We start from the raw sequence: 19566 nt of genomic DNA on the forward strand, positions 1-19566 counted from the left end.
TTTTATACGTGTATAATTATGTGGACATGTTAGGATAATGAAACTGGTTAATTAGTCAACCTATTAGTTTCATCATTATGGTCCCGGACCGCCGCGCATACTGTCGCATTAGAGAAACCAGAAATGGAAGCTCCAAAAGACAAAATGACAGGCAGAGATAAGTCCATACCAATACCACGTAAATGTATTTCTAATAGGGTTTTTTGTAATGTGTTAAACTGCCTGCAGGTCAAAAAGAAATTGTCTATTGTTTTCAGTTCATCACAGAATGCACACAGTGGCGAAGGTGCCTGAGCAGACGTGTGTTTATAGAAATTTAGATTTGCTACCCGGCAACGCAGCCTTGTGATAGCTACTTGTTGTTTATGAGTGCGGCAAAAGTCTCTTCGCCAGAGATATAATAAATGGCGATATTCTGTAGAGTTTGTTAGTGCTGAACCTTTAAAGACTTGCATAAGCGTACGTCTGCTGAATCGAGCAACAGCCACATAAGCGGATGATGGACAGAGCGTTAGAATTGGTTCGCTGATTGACGACTTAGCAAAGGAATCGGCTATTTCATTTAGAAACAACCCTTTATGTCCAGGCACCCAAACTAATCGTACTTTTCTCAAATGCGCAGGTACTAATGCACGGAACGCCTTTGTTACGTGATTATCAGCACCAACAGAAAGTGCCGTACAGAGAGATAGGGAATCTGTTATTACGGAAGCTGATGTAATTGCTGTATCTAACTTGCGTAAGGCGAGCACTACTGCCAGAAACTCGGGTAGTCGAAGGGAATAAATCCTATTTAAAAGTGGACTGAAAACACCAACCCCTGACTTTTTGTCGTATTGCGATGCGTCTGTAGCAATAATAACGTTCGTTGTAATACGGCGCAGTTGATCTTGTAGTAAACCATCCAAAATAATATGGGGAAGTAATTTGGCATTATTAGGAAATATGTCGTCAAATTGAATTTCCACCGGGGCTAAATTATCACGACCCGGCATCATGTCGCATATACGCACGTTTAGAGGCTCCAGTAAATTTTGCACAAATATATTTTGTGGCGTTTGAAATCGCAGCCATCTAGCAGCAAAAAATGATTCCGGGGTGGAAATAAAGGCTGTTTTTGAATGTCGTAATGGTGATTTGAAAATTTTTAAGAATGTCTGAACAGTCAGAAGGCGAATTTTACAAGAAAGTGGGGGGACCCTCGATTCGAGATACAACACATTGTTGGCACCTGTTTTGGGAAGGCCAAGGCATAAGAGCAAAGCTCTTTCCAGAAGAATCAAAGGCCGCAACTTGTAAGCTGGAACTCCAGAGAAAAGTACACACCCTAATTCCAAAATGGGACGAACGTACATGCAATATATCATTACCAATGTGTCTTTTCTCATACCTATGCGGCAGTGGCTTAGCCTACGTAATAGGCCAATGACCCGCACACCTTTTCCGAAGATATATTTGATACGAGGTCGCCAGTTAAGCAGTGTGTAATAAATTACTCCAGGGTATTTAACAGATTCCACCTGTGGTATATCCTCATGATGGTAAGACAAAGAGATGTTCACAGGGTATTGCAGCGGGAAAACAAGGAGGGCACATTTACTCGGATTCAGTAAAAAGCTGTTGCCATCGAGCCAGCTCTCCAATATATTAAGGAAAGTCTGCAGCCGTTCATATAAGATCTGAATGTTATCTGTCTTGCAAAAAATTCGATATTGTCTGCATAAACATAAGTTGCTATATCCTGTTTACGTGGAATGCAGCTCATTAGTAAATTAAACAGCACCGGGGAAAGCACCGAGCCTTGTGGTACTCCCCTCGTTTGGGTATGAGTAGATAATGAAAACACTTCTTTAAAACAGTACAATTTCCTGTCTGCAAAATTATTGTGAACCAACGCTACTATGTATGATGGAAAATCAAGGTATTCTAATCGATCTATCAAAATACAGTGCTCCATGGTACCATATGCTTTAGCGATGTCTAAGGTAACTAAAGCTGCATATTTTTTAATTAGCCGAGCTAATTGAAGCCGATTTTCTAAATCAACGTGGGCATCCCAAATTGAACAACGAACCCTGAACCCAATTTCACAAGGACTTAGAATTGACCTCATGGTAATAAGTTCATTAATTCGTATAGTGATGATTCTCTCAACCAATTTCACTAAGTTTGATGTCAGGGCGATCGGCCTTATGTTATCCAACGTGTATGCATCATTTTCATTTTTTAGCAACAATACAATTTTGGCAAGTTTCCATTCTGGAGGCATCCATGCGTTCCCTAACGAATAATTCACTAGTTCTAGCAAAAGATTAGGCGATTCCTGCAGTAAACATTTCAACATAGAGTTCGTAATCCCATCTGGTCCAGGAGCCATCCGCGGTAAGCATATTACTGTCAGCCTCAATTCAGCTAAAGAAACTTCAGGAAATTCATGCAAGTTTTCCAGAACGGACTGAATAGCCAAAAAATTAGCAGTGAAGCGCCATTCTAAACCTTGCTATATGTCTTCTAAAGAGGTGTTCATTTTTTCCGGCGTCAAGATACGCGACTGCAACGTAGAATGTTCTGGCAGTACTTTTCTTGTCCGAAGATAAGCGAACAAAGCACGCTTATTTTTAGATTTAGAAAGATAATCAAAATGTCTACTGTCGTATTCTTCTTTCGCGTGGTTCACTGTACGCTTAAATACGCCAGCAAAGAATTAATAATCCTTCCAGTTTGTTGGGCTCTGATTAAGAAGAGGTTTTTTCCAAGCGGCTTTTCGTCTTCTATAATCGCGCGTACACTCATCATTCTACCAACGAGAGGAGGATCATTTATTGGATGGAATAGAAAATTTAGAATTTTTTCTAGATCCCTCCAGCATTGAACCAATCGTAGAGGCAATCTCCTTAGTACTGACATTTCCAAGCTTGAAAATGGCAGAATGGAGGCAGGTTTAGAATTTGCTATGGTTGATGTATGTGCGTTTTGGCTGATCTAAAGTTATTGTTGGACAAGTAATGTCAAAAACTACAGCAAGATGGTCGCTGTTGGTTGCCGAATCCAGAACAGCCCATGACAAAACCTTGATTCTATTGGAGCAAAACGTTAAATCCAATACTGAGCTAGTTTGACCTCGGACAAAAGTTACTTGACCTTTATTTAGACAGGAGAGGTTGTGATCAATAGTTCATTCCCACAGTCGCCTACCACAAGAATCTGTCCTTATACCTCAAGACAAATGATGTGAATTAAAGTCGCCTGTGATTACAATTTCCTGTCTACATGCTACCAAAACGCTATCAAGATAACGCGTACTTTGCACACCGGAGGGGAAGTAACAATTTACAATTGAAAAAGGGTGGTATCCGGGGAGACACAAGTCTAATTCTAATATTTCCCAATCCAAGTCTAACATTCTGAAAGAAATTTTCGCCCTATGTCATAATTTACTTGATACAAAGATCATTAAACCACCACCACGTGATGGGCGATCTAATTGAAAAGAACGAAAACCTGCAAGATGGAAATTTTTATCTGGTGTGAGCCAAGTTTCTTGGAGAATTAAAACATCAAGATTAAAATTATTGCAAAAGTAATGTAAATCGGTTGAGGCTGAGAATATAGAACGGCGATTCCACTGTAGTACCGTCAACAGACCTATGGTGTTGAGCGCACCGCAGAGGCGCATGTCGCGCCCTTGTTAGCATCTTCACGCAAAATAGCCGATTCATTCCGTTGAGATTTGGACTTGAGATTGGTGAGGATAGGGAATCTAATACGTTTATTAGTTCGTACATCGAGTTTCATATCTGTAGCAGTACTTGTGCTCGGCTGAGGCGAATGTCGGTCCAAGCGCACCTGTGTTCCTGACTGCTTATCCTTGCCTGCAGATGCAGAACGTTCGTCATACACTACATTGCGTAGCTGTGTGGCATCGCTGGTAATGTCTAATACTGCAGGTTCTGTACTAGTCTGTACTGTTTGTCCAATCTGACTTGAAAGAATTTGCACCAAACAGTCGGAAAGGTTAGATATGAGTTTATTCATTGCCTTACTCACTGACTTTTCCACAGCAGTTTCAATAGCCTGCGATAGGTTTGAGTCCATACTGTAAGTGCAGCGCGCTGTAATACCACAGTATCCAAAAGCCCTGTCTCTAACTATGTCAATGGCTTCCCTTCGAGAACAGCGGCGGCAGTCAATAACTTCTAGGATTTGAACCTCCCGGGAACGAGCGGAACAGTCAGAGTTGTCGGCGCAGTGACTGCCGCCATAGAGACAACACTTTTCCGCTGTTGCAGTACACTTGCTTGAAGGATGGCTCTGTCCGCAGGTGCTACAACGAACATTAGATTTACATCCTCCCGCACTGTGGGCGAATCTCCAGCAGTTCTTGCATTGAATCGGACGAGAAGCGAGGGGTTCTACTCGGAAGATCAGTGGCCATAATTTTATTTCTCACGGGCATTTTCTGCCCACAAATGTCGCGACGACAGATTCGGGTGGTACCCTCTCTTTGTCGACTAGGTGATTACACCGGTAAATTGAAATTACGCCTGCTCCAGAGAGCCTGTCTAGGGTCTCAGCTGGACTCAGCTTGGAGGCGACTCCCCGTACAAGGACTTTGGTACATAAAAGGTGAGGCGGAATAAAAGCACTCACCGGGGTAATAGCAAAGCAGGTGCATTTGAGAAGATCCTGCACGCAGGTCTGATCCGGCGACCTACACACGATACCTCCTCGCTCAAATGGGCGCACATCTGTGATAGTCTAGAAATGATTTGAAATTGTCTTAAGTTCCTTTTGAACCGCCTGAGGATTTGTAAGTCTGATGAAGCCTCCATTTGTAGCTACCAGTTCCACGGGAATGCTGTCTATACCACTGCGGAAAAAGGAGTCTAGCGGTAACTCATTAGACGGCAGGGACGCTGACCAGGCGGATTGCGCCTGGCCAGAAGAAGTAGTCGACATGAACACTAGAGATATGGTTAGACTCAGAAACAGATAAACTATAGAATTGGACTCTAAGACAGAAAGTTAAAACCACTCAATCCTCAGCCAAGAACAACCCAGCAGGTTGAGCACGGGCAAGCTTGAAGGCGGGACTAGAACGGTTTCTTCTTCTGAGCGTGCCTAAACGCGTAGTCCTGACAGAAACCTGACGGAAACCGGCCCGTAAGCCATTGCCACGGTGGTGCTGCCTTCACGCCCACTAAACCGCTGACGTCCGCTGTTGCCGCTTTTGTTGCTTGATAAGAACGATGTCTCTGGCGATGACGATGTCCCGAATGGCCTGGGAGGCTCAGGTGTGTCGGTGCAGGCACTCGGATCCGTAGAAAAGCCGCAGTCTTCTGGAAACTGCAGCTGTTTGGCAGGGGTGTCAACAGGCCTTCCGAAGTGAACTATGAGCGGCAGCCAGACCAAGACGACCTGTATAACGTGAAAGCGAAGCTTGTAAGCCATTGCCACAGTGGTGCTGCCTCCACGCCCGCTAAACCACTGACGTCCGCTGTTGCCGCTTTTGTTGCTTGGTAAGAAAGATGTCTCTGGCGATGACGATGTCCCTAAAATTCTTTGAAAACACTATTTAACACGATTCTTCAATGCGTCCCAATCGTAATACCTACGCCACTCGCACACCGCTCTATAAAAATCGGTTATGGCGTTTATAGTTGGGAGCTCTTGCATCCACTTTGCAAGAGATGCTACGCATTATATCTGTATACGCCCTTCTGTCACGCTTCCTAGCGGCCGTATCACCGGAAGAGTGTACCTTATGATGTTCGGCGTTTTGTTGCAATGCTTGTGCAAGTTGCCATTGTATCTCTACGATGATGCCAAGAAGATTGTTCATAGCAACAGGGGGCGTTGGGTTGTCTCCATCACCTACGTGAGCGGTATCTGGGTGCCGAACGGTGAACAGACATAGCTTGATGTCTCCTGCTGACCGTTGATCTTTGTCGCGAGTGGTACCGAGGTTCAGGCTAGGCCATGGAGAAACGCCTGCAGCTTTTAATTGATGTCTTGAATTTCTCCTTTGCAGATCACTGTTTTTGATAGAATAGGTGCTCGATATCGGCTGCACCAAGTTAGCAGTAAGGACGTAGCTTACTGGACGCTAATCTTGCGTTTTAAGGATTGTGTACACTTTAATGAAAAACAATTTATTTTGGTGTGTGCGACAGTTTGTTATCTATCTTATCATCTTGATCGTGCGGTGCGGCTGTCTCGCCACGTGTGAGCTCTATGGGGATGCTCACACAATTATTAGGGCGCTTGTGATTCCAAGCCGATTGGAACTGTCACCACATTAAAGTGCTACACTGAGATCCTGATTGTGCGCTAATGGTAAAGCACCTATGGCCAGCAGTGGAAAAACTCCACTTTAAATAACTTTAGTACATTTTGTATTTATGTCACAGTATGGCTAATGCACCGTACTTTTCATATTTGTGTGGTGAGGATGAGGTAGAAAATACTTTTTGTCAAACTATACTCACCAATTTGTGCTCTTTATTGCTTTCAGAAGCATATAACGTGTGAATAGGACGGCAACTGTAGCAAAAAAAAAAGATGTTTTCGCAAGTTTACCAATTTCGCCCGTATACTGCCTTGCAGGAACATCTTCAGAAAAATAGGCTTGAGCGTCACTGCAGTGGGTAACCTTGATCTACTACCCAATGAGATGCGAGAGAAAATAGCCCAGACTGAAGTCAGCAGCGATGACGAAAGCCCGTAAGGAGGTTGCACCAATGTGTTCTTTTCAGGAGGCCATGTGGTTTGCAGTATGGTGTTTAAGGACATGTGAAGTTTTTCAAACTTCTATATACCACTTTCTGTCTTTCCAGAGCAGCAAAGCTTAGTCTCTGCGTAGCGTATAACACCAAGGTTGGATTGAAGAACATGGTGCTGAACTTAATATCTGCCGCTCAAGCGGGAGCCATTGAATCAGAGTAAGTACGCGCAGAGTTTGGGAGGGCATTATTTACCATAAACATAGTTTCGCCACAAGGCTGAAGACATGGATGTTACAGCAACAAATTAGAAAATCACGCGAAGAACAGCAGGCCATTCGAAAGATCCAGCGAAACCCTCAAGCAAAAAGCACTTAGGAAATCATCCTACACGGAACGAGCCGAGCACGAACTGACACTGTAAGAGCTCAACACACAAAGCGCGCTGTTTTAACATAATGAAAGGTGCACCAAACGAGCGCACAAGTGTACACAGGACCAGCGCAGACAACTGTCACAATTACCACGTCTTCGTCTGCGAGCAGCGTGCTTCTTATGTAAACGCGGCCACTGCAGCAAGTGAAGTGTCCTGGAGGCTCTTTTGAATCATGAGCCTGATAAGCGCGCGCGCAGGAGAGACCATTTCCCCCGGAGGCCCGCGTTCACTGAAACTTGGGAGGTGACGACATTTAGAGTGCGCCTAACGCAAGTTCTTCGAGCCATGTTTGTACTGATGAGAAAAACGCAATGACGTTTCGGAGCTGTGATGACCGCCAAACGGTATGTGGTGTATATGAATAGCTTGCTGTTAACTGTCTTGACAAAGTACGCTTCCTGGTTTGATGGCTAGCGCCGCTCGCTGCGGAGTGAGAGGTCACTGGTTCGACGCCTTGGGGTAGAAATTTGGGGGTGGATGATTCTGTGAAGTCTGATAGTATATTTTTTTAACGTCTTATCCGTGACGAGAAATATGTCAGCAGATCCGCGGTGAACCCCGGCATAAAAACTGCCGTGTTGAAACACTATTCACGCGATGGTAACAGCCCATGACGTCATCACTATAGCATGTACAGCAAAAACCTTGGGACGTCAACTTGACGTTCTTAAGAAAACGTTTTAAATGTGATATTTTAGCTGAACACGGATTTATTATAAAACCACTTGAGGGGCACAGTTTTTGATGCTCCCGGTCTGGAAACTGTGCACGTGCTGCTTAATAACCCGGATTTTCTGATAACCATAAATTAGTGTGCAACACTTGTGATCGAATCCTGATATTTCTTTTTAAATGTTCATCTTGCCATTGCAGGTGTGTCGGATAACAACCTTTGCGCAATAAACTGTATAGATATTTCGCTGTAGTACGATCAAAGGGGTGGAGATGTACCCCTCGGCTTTGTGAGAAAACACATCATTTGGGAAGCAGACATGGCTGTGAACTGCTCAGGCAAATATTGCAGCCGTGTGCGCCGCGTAATATCTACAGGAGGAGCAAGTATTTCGTGTTTCCTAAGGCACCTTCTTTTGAAACGCAGGCTGAATCTTGCTCTTGTTAGTGGGCGCACGCTTGTCGTCGTTCGTCCCATTTCTGTTATCCGACGTCCCGAAATATTATCGCTGAACGGCCCCCGTAGAATCAAGAGCCGTGTTTTAATGAGATGCGCCTGATCCCGTACACACTTCGAAAAGTAGTTGTAGTTACTTCAACAAGCTGGAATATGAAAAAGTCTTCGTGGCAGTTTTCGAAAAAATTGACTGACTTCCGTTAAAGGCCAATTTTCGTTGCATCCAATTGTCGTTGCACTCATTGCATCCGCAAACACTTGAGCGTAACATTACAGGACCCACTTCCTCATCGGCATTGTAAACTCTCGTGTCCCGTTAATTCGATTTGTTTTAAATGTCGAGTAGGCTGAAGTATTACAAAACTAGTATTGGGCGTTGAGTTCTAATGTCACAGATATCGTGATGACTTTATGAGTGCGTGCACCGATCGAGATGCGAGCAGGTTTTCAGTCAACGGGCCCGACAGCGGCTCATTGTGAACCATGAGGATTGAAATTTAGCTGAGGGTTTTACCCCTACGATTATATTGACAGAGATTGCACACGGTCCGTTACATTTTGCACTACACACTTCACGTCAAAAATTCAAAGATATACCGACGTTTATAGAATTGCGTATTCACCGGCAAGGTAGCAATAATACAACTGTAATTCTACCCTCATTTCAGAGTACTTCATGCATTTCTAGATATATTTACTCACAACTATAGGAAAACTAACATAAAGATTTTTTGGAAATATGCTTAGGAAGTTGTCGGCACTATCATACTACAACCGCCATACTACACCCGCCACAGTACACCCTAAGGGAATATATTCCTGGCACAGGTAGAATTAACAAAGATTAGTCTTTAGAACACGAAATTAGGTTATTTTTCTATTGCGGCACACGACTCAGCTCTGTTTCCCTCGGTCAGTGACAGCCGCCCGTTCCCAAGTTGCGGAACTCATGTGTATATAAGGGTTGGAACTTATTTGTCGTATAGTATGTTAAATCTATGCTCGGAGCGCGCACTCCTTAGGCATGCTACCACGCGTGCTGCTAACGTACACGCGCAATCGAGAACAAGCTGCGCTCTGAGGACGTTTGCATGCACATTTTCGAGCCAGTAGGCATGCGACTAAGGAAATAGAGCGAAGAAGACGACAGTACCAATCCGAAGATCTTGTGTGAGTGCATAGACCAGAGACGCAAAACACGCCCTGCTCGTCTTCATGCCCTGAGCGTCAGGGCATGAAGCAAAATACACAACATTTAACTACGCAGCATTGAAGCGAGCTGATGCAATGTACTGGGTGGGGTGCTATGAATGGCGCTGTCTCCTCCATCGGAATGAAGTGAGTAAAAGGGGCGTGCCTCAGATATAGCGATCGCTATATCTCCAGCATTACTTTACGTTTTCGAAAAGTTATTTCGGCAATATGTTCTTGGCAGTCGTCAGGCTTATTTCAAGGTGTTTAACAATAAGAACATACACGTGATATTTTACAGAGGCGACAAAATATTTCTCTGCTTCGATCAGGCTTTCGCAGCGCCGCGAATAGTAATGAATAAATGTTGATATTTTGAATATAGGAATGAATATAGGAATTAATATATATAGGATATAGGAATGAATAAATGTTGATATATATGTAACTTTCAAGGAGATCACTTTTGCAGTGACATAACTGCAGGTTTCTTGGCGGAATGGCTTACTGTCAGTGACACTCCTGAAACTGAGCTGTGGTTTCGCAGCAGCGGCGAAATGCGTTTCAGTGAATTCTTGGTGCTGCAGAGCGGCTACTCGTATATTCACATCGACCCACAGTTGTGGCCCGCCATCACATTCCGGAACTGGATTTGGGCAGTTCTGCAATTTCAACTAATTGTCCGTACATCAAGGTTAGTGGATAATCTAAGCAGCGTCTCGTTGTTTTATGATCAAAACATTTCAAGCATGGCTTATGAGGTACTGTGCATAAATGCGTCAAATTTGCCGAGGAGCTTCGGAAGGCCCTAATTGCCTAAATTAAGAAAAAGATTTCCAATGCCTCCATTTGCGTTTGTCTCAGTGAAGAACTTTTTTGTATGTAACTCTATCGCTAAAAGTTCTCAGCGCATTTATTTTAGGCTTGAAAAACCATGCCACTTCGTTTATGGTTCTATTTTTCTTGAGCGAAAAAAAATTGTATTTCACCTGTGACCCGGGCAAAGAGGAATGTTGGACAACTCTTCAAATATTATGGAGCCTTGAGAAAAGTGACCATAAGCAACAGTACACAACGCAATGATTCAAGTGCAGATACAATTTCACGCAGAGAACTTTTTATGTAACGATGAAGTACGTGCTTTTCGTTAGATACGGCTCAACTCGAAGAGAAAATGAGGTTCTGTGATTTGATGTTCACTATTTTTTATATGAGGTCAGTTAAAAGCAGACTACATACTTCTACTGCCAAATTCAATCATTGAAGCAAACCCTGTCATAAAGCCCCTTCTTTTTTGGTCATTTTACATGTAACGAATGCGAATCGTGAGATAACTATGACAAAGACTTTTGTTATCATTATTTCTGATGCAGGCCATTAAGAACAGTCATCGCGACTTGTGGGCATCTCACCAAGACCGGAATGGCGGCGCAACTATTATTCCTCAGAAGTCCTTCTTGAGGCGTCTCAAATGCGCAAAGACGGCGCACCTAAGCAGTCAGTGCTTCAGCGAATTTGATCAACCCACGAACGCATCCTTGCGATTCTCCGGGGACCATCTTAATGAATAAGGCAGTAAACATCCTTTCACTACTTCTTTGGCATGCAAACATATCTTCTGAAAAGCTGAGTGTTCTAAGGAAAGTGCGGAAAATAAATTAACCATTGTTGGTGTCTCTCTCATACGAATGAGTCGTAAAATACACAAAACTAAAACACGTGTCCATAGAAGTAGTTCCAACCTTGTGCCGGACAAGAAGCTTTCACGGAGCTCATGGTAGTTGGGTTGGCATGACAGCGTTGCAAATTGTTGCATCGATATTGAGGGCCATGGCTGAGAATTCTGGTTAGGCACTAGAGGCTCACCGGAAGGCCTGCAAGCCTTCACGGGACGCGCCTATATCAGTTATTGCAAAAGTACAGTTCCTGATGACAACAGCGAGAGCCAAATATATGTACGGTAGTTGCAGACATTGACATAAGGTCATGCAGCTGAATGTTTATCTTTTTGACCCTATGATGCGGAACAGCCCATCAATTGTATAAATAAGGATGCAAGAAGCTTTCAGTTTCCAGTTCATGCCCTTGCAGTTTCAATTCTAAATGTGTAACGCTGGGCTTTCGTTCTTCGTTTTTGGAGCAGTTCATTACTTTTTGTATGCTGACGGGTTCTTTTTCATTCTCTAAGATATTTACCAGCGAAGCTGCTTAGCTTCATCGTAATTTCGTTATTCAAGCACCACAAGATTAGTTCGTCCTCACTTTTGGCTTCGTTAGCGTGACATCACTGAAGTGATTAATAACATACCTTTTTTTAATGGAGCAGCACAAAGATAGAAAAAACGAAACAGTGCAAAAAATGAGACACTAGTCGAAGGGGCACACATACAGAGCGCTGACTTACACATACAGAGCTGCTCATGCTTTGGTAACAGAGCGGCAGAAATACAGCCTAATAATCACAAGGTACCGCTTAGATGATAAATTTATGCAGTTGAAGGCATACTTAACTATGAGCTTATGGCGCCAACAATGGCAGTGTTAGAGACGGGGCACGAGTGGATGTAGGTGAGCTCATTAATGATAAAAAAGTACGGACAGGAGTGTCATTTTATAGTGCTACAGAAGTCACGCGAAAAGTAGCGACTGGCTTTCTTTATTCCATTAACACTAGCACATCAAAGAGGTTTTTATGTCATATTTTAGTTTATGCTCAACAATGGTACATCAAAAAATATTGTTTTTCATTTCTGTTGTTTTCTCTGAAGTGATAACTAGACCGAGTTATAGAGAATTCCTGTCGATTGGAGTTGGCTCGTCGACGCACAATTCATTCACGCGTGCCATCCTGGTGGACTTCACTTGCCTCAAGAAAAAACGTTGACGAATGATTTTTCCAAGGTCTTTGTGGTCGCACGCTGAAATACGATGCGTGTGATGGTTCTCCTTCACCGCCTGCACTTAAGACACGCATAAGAAAGAACATGCATTCATGATTACTCATTGCCCATGCTTTCTGCAATAATTTTGCCGTTTTCGTTTCAGTCGGAGTTGTCACATTATGTAATAAATAAATATAACCCACTGGAAGGTACCTCAACTGCCTTTCTGTAGGCTGAAGTGCTGTGTGCAATCTTCCACCTAATCCGCCCATAAGTTTCGCAGTTTTTTTCGGGAGCAGCATACTGAACATAACTTGCTGCAGAGACTGCTCGTCATTATAGAAACACCAGGTTTCGCAAGTGCATACATTATACTTGTTGAGCAAGAACGGGACCCGGTGTGTCGTCCTTCCATCAACTCAAGTGTTGGGACTGTAAGACGCTAAACATATATGACAACAAGACTAGCAGTGCTCAAAACCCACGCTAAACATAAAAAAAGGTCTAAAACATTATGGTAGGCCTCTTGTGACTAAGACTTCTTGTTACACAAGGTGGATGGGTCCAATTCAATATCGAAGCGATGTAGTCAAGAAGTAATCAACTTAACCTAAAATCACTGCAATGATCTGCCAACATGGATATCACTTTTTAGTGCACATGTGATGAGAGAGGGGCCACCACCACATCACCTAGCAAGCGAATGCTCTTCCCTTTGTGAAGCCCGTGCCTGAACTCTGCGTGGCTACATGACTAGATCTGATGACGGAAACAACCAGAAGGAATTCGCAGCAGACAATGCGCATCGCAACTGCCCTTACAGGAAGAAAATCAATAAAGCAAACCAAAAAGTTGAGTACATCTCGCACACCAATTATTCGAGTCTACTCGCAATATTTCACTTTCCAGGCCGATTACTGGCTAGGGCTCTCAAAGAAAGAAAGGATTCGAAATCAAGCATGAGAAAAAGGCCCAGCTGTGTGGATGTGTCATGGTCTACAGAATAGCACTCTCGTGTGGTAGACTATGTGTCAGACATCCGACATGTTTTGTTAACAATAGGCTGAAGGAGCACAACGCCTTTTTGAAGAACGTGGCCAATTCTAATCTAGCTGTGCACTCTAAATAATGTGGATACAGTCTTGTTTTCAAAAACACCAGATAATGTGCGGTGAGGTCATGGAGGATATACATAAAAGTGGTAAAAGCCTCTCAAATTGTGAAATAAAGAAAACTGTGTAAGTCAAGTTTTAGTAAATTTGTATGATCAAGTGTTTGATTTCCTGGGGCAGGCGTTTTCAATAATTTTTATCCTTACAAATTAGACAAGATGCTGAGGCAGTCCTTGGCACGTTAACTTGCAGGTTGCTTATATAAATGTGTAGCGTGCAATAAATCATTCATTTGCGAGTCAGCACTTTTTTAGCGTCGTTTCTTCACCTATGTCTCAGCTCATTTTGTTATGCGCTGCTAAATTGGGATAGGAAGTTCATTCTTTTGGTTAAACTTTTTATTTATGCAGAAAAAAAACACCGAATCTACTGCTAGACTTCCAAGCATTTCAATGCTTTTCGTAAAACTATAGGTTTCAAAATAGGTGACTTGTAAAGTATTCTTAGCTCTCTTGACAAATAAAAAAAAAACGATTGCTGTGTCGAGATGATTTAGCGTAATGCGACGACGTATGTCCTCCTTCACAAGAGCGGTACCGCTGCCACGCTATTTGTGACTGTACGACATGTCACTTGTAAGTCTCATTTAGTTTTCATCACCTCGACGTTGCCTATTGTTTTGCCTAATGGGGGCTGAACAGAAAACTCCACTGTAACAGTAATAACTTCACACCCACCTTGATATGCGGCCAGTTGAGTTGAAAGTGCACGATCGCCCGGACCCAGTGCCAGATTGAGACTGCGGGCCAAAGTTCTGCTTCCCGGTGCATGTGCGCGTAGCCACTCTGGAGCACAAGAAATTCGCTGAAGCGCCTTTCGCCGCTGCTGCGGAACCACAGCTCTGTTTCGGAAGCCTCATTGAGTGCCAGCCATTCAGTTACCAGACATGGGCAGATGTCACTGCACGAGTGTTGCAAATACATTTAGGTGCTTATAATCCGCATATGAACATCTTTATTCCAAAAAACTATCTTCGATGAAATAGAGTTCTGTTATTGAGTCATGATTGAATACCTCAGTTCGGAAGCCAAATCATCGACTCATGTCACCACATGGGTGGTTTCACATAAATTTGCATGCCTATATTAAGTATATAAACATATTATTTCATACAACGTGCTTGACCAAATACCTCAGTTCAGAGGCCAAGCCCCGCGTCAAAAGTTACTTGACATTAGTGTCTACTCATAACTTTATTTTATGTCTGCTTCGGTGGTAAAGTGGTTGCAGTGCTCAGCTGCAGACGTGAAGATGGTGGTTCAGCCTCTGGCCACTGGGATGAGACTTTGGCGGACGTGTACAAGTGAGCGCAGTTGTACTGAGCAATATCGGGGCACCTTGAAGAACACCGGATAGTTTATATTGCGAGAGTCTTCTTACGTGCTGCTCTTTAAAATCATATTGCGCATTTGGCAATAAAATCTCTGCTATTATCAATATTTTTACGATAAGAGCGCTATTACTATTGTTATTACAGTTAAGGCTGGTATCAGATCACCACTTGGGCAGCGTACAACGCCATAGTTGTCCGCCGCCACCGGTGTCTGTAACCCCTATTGAACGAAATAGGAAAAAAAACTTGGTAAGCAAAAATAAACACAAATGACGCAATGGCATTCAAACCCTGGTCCCCGGCAAACCGGTCTATTGTTTTACCACTGAGGCATGCCAGTTTTTTCTTGATTGCCCATGCACATACAACAATGTAAAATAAACATACACCTCGTTGTAAGAAGTAAGCTTTCCAACGTCTACATGCAAGCTCCATTAGGAAGGTACGTAGCTTAGTAGGACTCAGACGAATCGTAATATCTCACTGTTGGTGTGATGAAATTATATTGGTAAGTCTAAAAAGAGAGGCTAGAGCAGACATTGAAACACCAACATCTAGCTGTGCTGATTTAAAAATAAGGAGATTAAATTTCATGGCGATTGCACTAAAATCAAAGGCGCAGAAAATATATAGACAGATCAAGAAGCCACCACTTCATTGCTCATTGCTTCCAACGCATCTTTTTTTTCTTGATATATTTATTCCATTTATTCTAGTTTGCATTAGGACATCATGTTGCATTGCTTTGCTCCTTTTTACTCTTCAATAACTCTGTCTATTGAGTACTGTTGTGCACCAAGTTTAAAGAATTACAAGCCATGTACACTTATTGTTTTACGTTGTCACAGTCCTGTTAGAATGGCCTTCAGGCACTCTCAAGCTGTTTGCAGCAGCGTTTTGCTAGAAGGACCCTCTCTGAATTGTCATAAAATAATGGAAATAGAAATTTCAATTATTATTAGGTATGCGAATGTAGGAAAAGAAGAATGCATGCCGAGAAAGGGAAATTTTATTGTTCACTGACAAGAATTTAAAAGATGATATTTGCTTTCGTAAATTACAAACTATAGAGAAATGAAATTTCTAACATCACTGAAATCAAGCAAAGGCATTTTTTACCTCCCCTGCATTGTGAGTTGGAGAGCGAAATAAATAGCCGTCATTTTGACTGCCAATAGTTAACATACCATAACTTTATCTTCCTTAAAGACCCTCCAGGGGGTATTACATAAATAATTGGTTAACATATAAAACTTTTATTGCCATAACTATTCATCTTAATTAAACACAACCAAAATTAACACACCCAAAACTAAACTCACTTGATTTCATTCACAAATGAGACCATCCGCCTTAACTTTACATATACTATACGAAACAACATTATCGACAAAAGCGACCAAGTAAAATACTTAGGCGTTACTTTCTCATCGAATCTCAACTGGGAACCACATGTTTTAGCCATATGTCGTAAAGCAGAGAGGAAGCTATTCTTCCTGAGGAGAAAATTGTTCTCTGCACCATCACACCTTAACCTAATGCATACAAAGCACAAATTATACCATGTTTAGGGTATGCCCATTTCATTTGGAGTCCACATCAAAAGCACCTCGTTAATAAAATAGAAAGAATACAAAAATTGGCATTCAGATTTGTATATTCAGACTCCTCGAGGCAATAGAGTTCTGCAGGCTTGCTCGCAAGTGCAAACTTAAAACCTCTCTCGCAACGCAGAATTATCTCGCGACTAAAATGTTTTTACCAATTATATCATGGCCAATTCCGCATATCGCGATCTCATTACCTGCTTGACCCTCCCAAACACTCATCGCGACTGAAACATCCTAAAACTAACCACCAACCTTACAGTCAAGTTAACGCTCACAAACATTCCTTTTTTCTGACAGCTATCCACTATTGGAATAGACTAGACAACAATATTGAATGCTGTAACACTATTCAATCATTTATGAACTTAATACAGTGTGTACATTTTGAATTATGAGCCGTTTGATATTATATCTTCTTTCTGGTTCTTTCGGTATGTATTTTCTTTCAATGCTTAGTATGTATCTTATTGTCTCCACTCCTGCATGGGCCGTGAAAAGCCTGCAGTGTGTTAAAATAAAAAAAATCATAAGTCTTGAAAAATGGGCACATAATTGATCAAAAAAATGTTGGGCATTCAGCGGTGACAAAATCATGAGGAATGTCGTTCCAGTCTTCTGCTGTCTGTACAAAGCAGGACATAGAAAAGATGGTCGTCTTAATTCGTGGCCGGGCAACTTAAAGTGAATGATAAGTGCGGTGAAATATGTGGGCCGGTGAAATGATGTACGGATGACGAAGCGTGCTGTGGAAAAACATATGGAAAAGGCTTGAGCGTATACTTACTCTGATTCAATGACATCTGCTTTGACGGCATTGGCGAAATCATTCACCATATTCTTCAGGCCGACCTTACTGCTGTAAGCTATGCATAATCTCAGCATCTTTGTTCTGCAAGATATAAAAAACTGTGTTCAGAATTTACATCATTCAAGATTGAAGTCGAATACCAGATACATTTTCTTGCACAAGTTGTTCGGTCTTTGCCTCATCATAATTTCATTTATCAATCTGAAGAATAGTCTTGGCAGAACCAATTGTAAAATCTTTCTGTAACCCTCATTCACGCCTAACCAACACCATCTCGAAACTGCGCCCGAAGAATCGTCCCTAAAATGCTTAATGATTTGTTTGTTTGTTTGTTTATTTGTAGCCTAGAATCCATGGCTACTCTGGGGGATTGGCCAAGAGAACATATAGTCTCATATGGACGATAACTGCACTATTTTTTACAATAAAAAAAGGGGGGGGAGTTGTAGAGTGAAGACAGTATATTATTAGAAACCAATGATTAAGATAGTGAAAGAAAAATCAACAAGAAAGTAGACCCTAATAGCTATACCTTGAATTTGGGAGCCGACCAGACAGTTGGTTTTGCCAAACTCGAATAAATTTGTATGTCTCGGATTTCCCCAGATTTGAAAATTACTTTCCGTCCCGTTTTTTTGAGTACCTGTTAACGTGGACTTTATGTTGAAAAACGTTTCGAGTCTTGAATAAAATTACACACCACATCGAATGCATCTCCGTGGCAATTTCCCAAAACAGAGGCACCAAAATTTAGAACATTTGCTGTGGTTAAATTTAAACCAAGCTTCGCAAATGGGATATCTAGAAGTCGTTTCCTAATTAATGCATAGTTCCGACATGAGCCAAAATAATGTTCAATAGTTTCTGATTCTTCGCAAAACGGACAAAGGGGCGAAGTGTCAGACCAGCTCTGTGTAAATAAAAATGTAGTGGGGGGACACGGCACCCGAATCTGGAGATCATAATTTCAAGTTTTTTTTTTGAAGGACTTAACTGGGTTTTCCATGGGAATTTGAGGTGCTGACAATCTATTCATTGTGTGGTCTTTTCGGAACTATTTGTAAAAATAGCGAATTTTCTATATGTAACCCTTTATAAGTACTCTAACTCGGGAAGTACTGAAATTCCTGGTCCATCAAGGGATGCTCATGCCAAAGCAAATGCCAATTCATTTAATTGTAATGCGCAGGGACCTGGGACCCTCACTAATTTGAGGATGTTTATATGCGGTGGTGCTACTGTGTGGAACGCTGCTAGGGCACGGGACTGTTCGGAGGTTGTTAGAGCTGCACACACCGAAAGTGAGTCTGTTAGAATGACGGCTGATCTCGGTCGTAGGAATTTTACGAAGAGCTAAAATAATAGCTACTAGCTCGGCTTCAAATATAGAAGTGAAATCTGGAAGCCTTACTGAAAAAGACCAGCCGAGGAAATCAGATGCAATTCCTACGCCTGGCTTTTCATTGTTTGCAGAAGCATCTGGAGCTATTACATTTTTTCGTTTCTGCATGTACCAAGTAATCTTTTAATGTAGTGGTCAAAAATTTAAGAGACTGCCACTTGGCTTCTCGGGGGAAGATTTCATCGTACTCTATTCTAATGTTCAGGGTTGAGGAATTAGTTTCATTTACTGTGCTAATGTCTACATTTATGCAATCCAGTTTCTTTTTAACAAAAATGATCTGAGGAGTATGAAATCGAGGCCAATGTGCAAGAAAGAAAGAGTCAGAGTCGCTGATAAATGCGTACTCTGAGCTTTGCACCGGTAAACTGTATAATTTTAAGAAGGTTTGAACCGTCAGAATGCGGAATCGACAGAGAAGTGTTGGCAATCGCGCTTCTTGGTACAATACATTATTCGCCACGAACCTGGGAAGTCCGAGGCATATTCGCAGGGCTTCTCGCTCTAACATTACTAGCGATTTAATTTTATAACCAGCGGCCCCCGAGAATAATACACACCCAAATTCCAATATTGGACGCACATACATTTTATATATCAATAACATCGTAGTCTGCGCAGCCCGTATTTTCTGTTGCTTAACCTGCGTAATAAACCTAACGCCCGTTGTGCCTTTACTGTTATATATTCTATGTGTGGGCTAAAATTTAGCTTTTCATTAGAAGTCATTCCTAAGTACTTCACTGAATCTACGTGTGGAATAGGTTCCCGATTATATAATACAAAAATTCAAACCGTATCTGCTATAGGAAAAACGAAGAGCGCCATTTTACTTATGTTCAATGACAATGAAATGAATTGCAACCAAATTTCTGGAGTTA

The 19566-nt window shown here is 42.1% G+C and overlaps 2 protein-coding genes across 3 annotated transcripts in view; one reads left to right on the top strand and one right to left on the bottom strand.

Moving 5' to 3' along the window:
* LOC119163900 (dehydrodolichyl diphosphate synthase complex subunit DHDDS-like) overlaps positions 1–11142 on the top strand; it is a 40752-nt gene extending 29610 nt beyond the window's left edge. Inside the window, exons 4-7 of the mRNA XM_037415972.2 lie at positions 6607–6723; positions 6837–6941; positions 9951–10172; positions 10852–11142. Of these exons, the coding sequence (XP_037271869.2) occupies positions 6607–6723; positions 6837–6941; positions 9951–10172; positions 10852–10939 (532 nt within the window). The 3' untranslated portion in view covers positions 10940–11142. The remainder of the gene's footprint in view (positions 1–6606; positions 6724–6836; positions 6942–9950; positions 10173–10851) is intronic.
* Positions 11143–12113: 971 nt separating this feature from the next.
* LOC119165672 (dehydrodolichyl diphosphate synthase complex subunit DHDDS-like) overlaps positions 12114–19566 on the bottom strand; it is a 32665-nt gene continuing 25212 nt past the window's right edge. For both annotated transcript variants that reach the window (XM_037417768.2, XM_037417769.2), the window contains exons 5-7: positions 17260–17364; positions 14210–14432; positions 12114–12433 (exon numbers count right to left, since the gene is read on the bottom strand). In XM_037417768.2, coding sequence (XP_037273665.2) covers positions 12263–12433; positions 14210–14432; positions 17260–17364 — 499 coding nt within the window. In that variant the 3' untranslated portion in view covers positions 12114–12262. The remainder of the gene's footprint in view (positions 12434–14209; positions 14433–17259; positions 17365–19566) is intronic.

The sequence above is a fragment of the Rhipicephalus microplus genome, chromosome 8 (genome assembly GCF_043290135.1).
Source record: "Rhipicephalus microplus isolate Deutch F79 chromosome 8, USDA_Rmic, whole genome shotgun sequence".
Classification (NCBI taxonomy): Eukaryota; Metazoa; Arthropoda; class Arachnida; order Ixodida; family Ixodidae; genus Rhipicephalus; species Rhipicephalus microplus.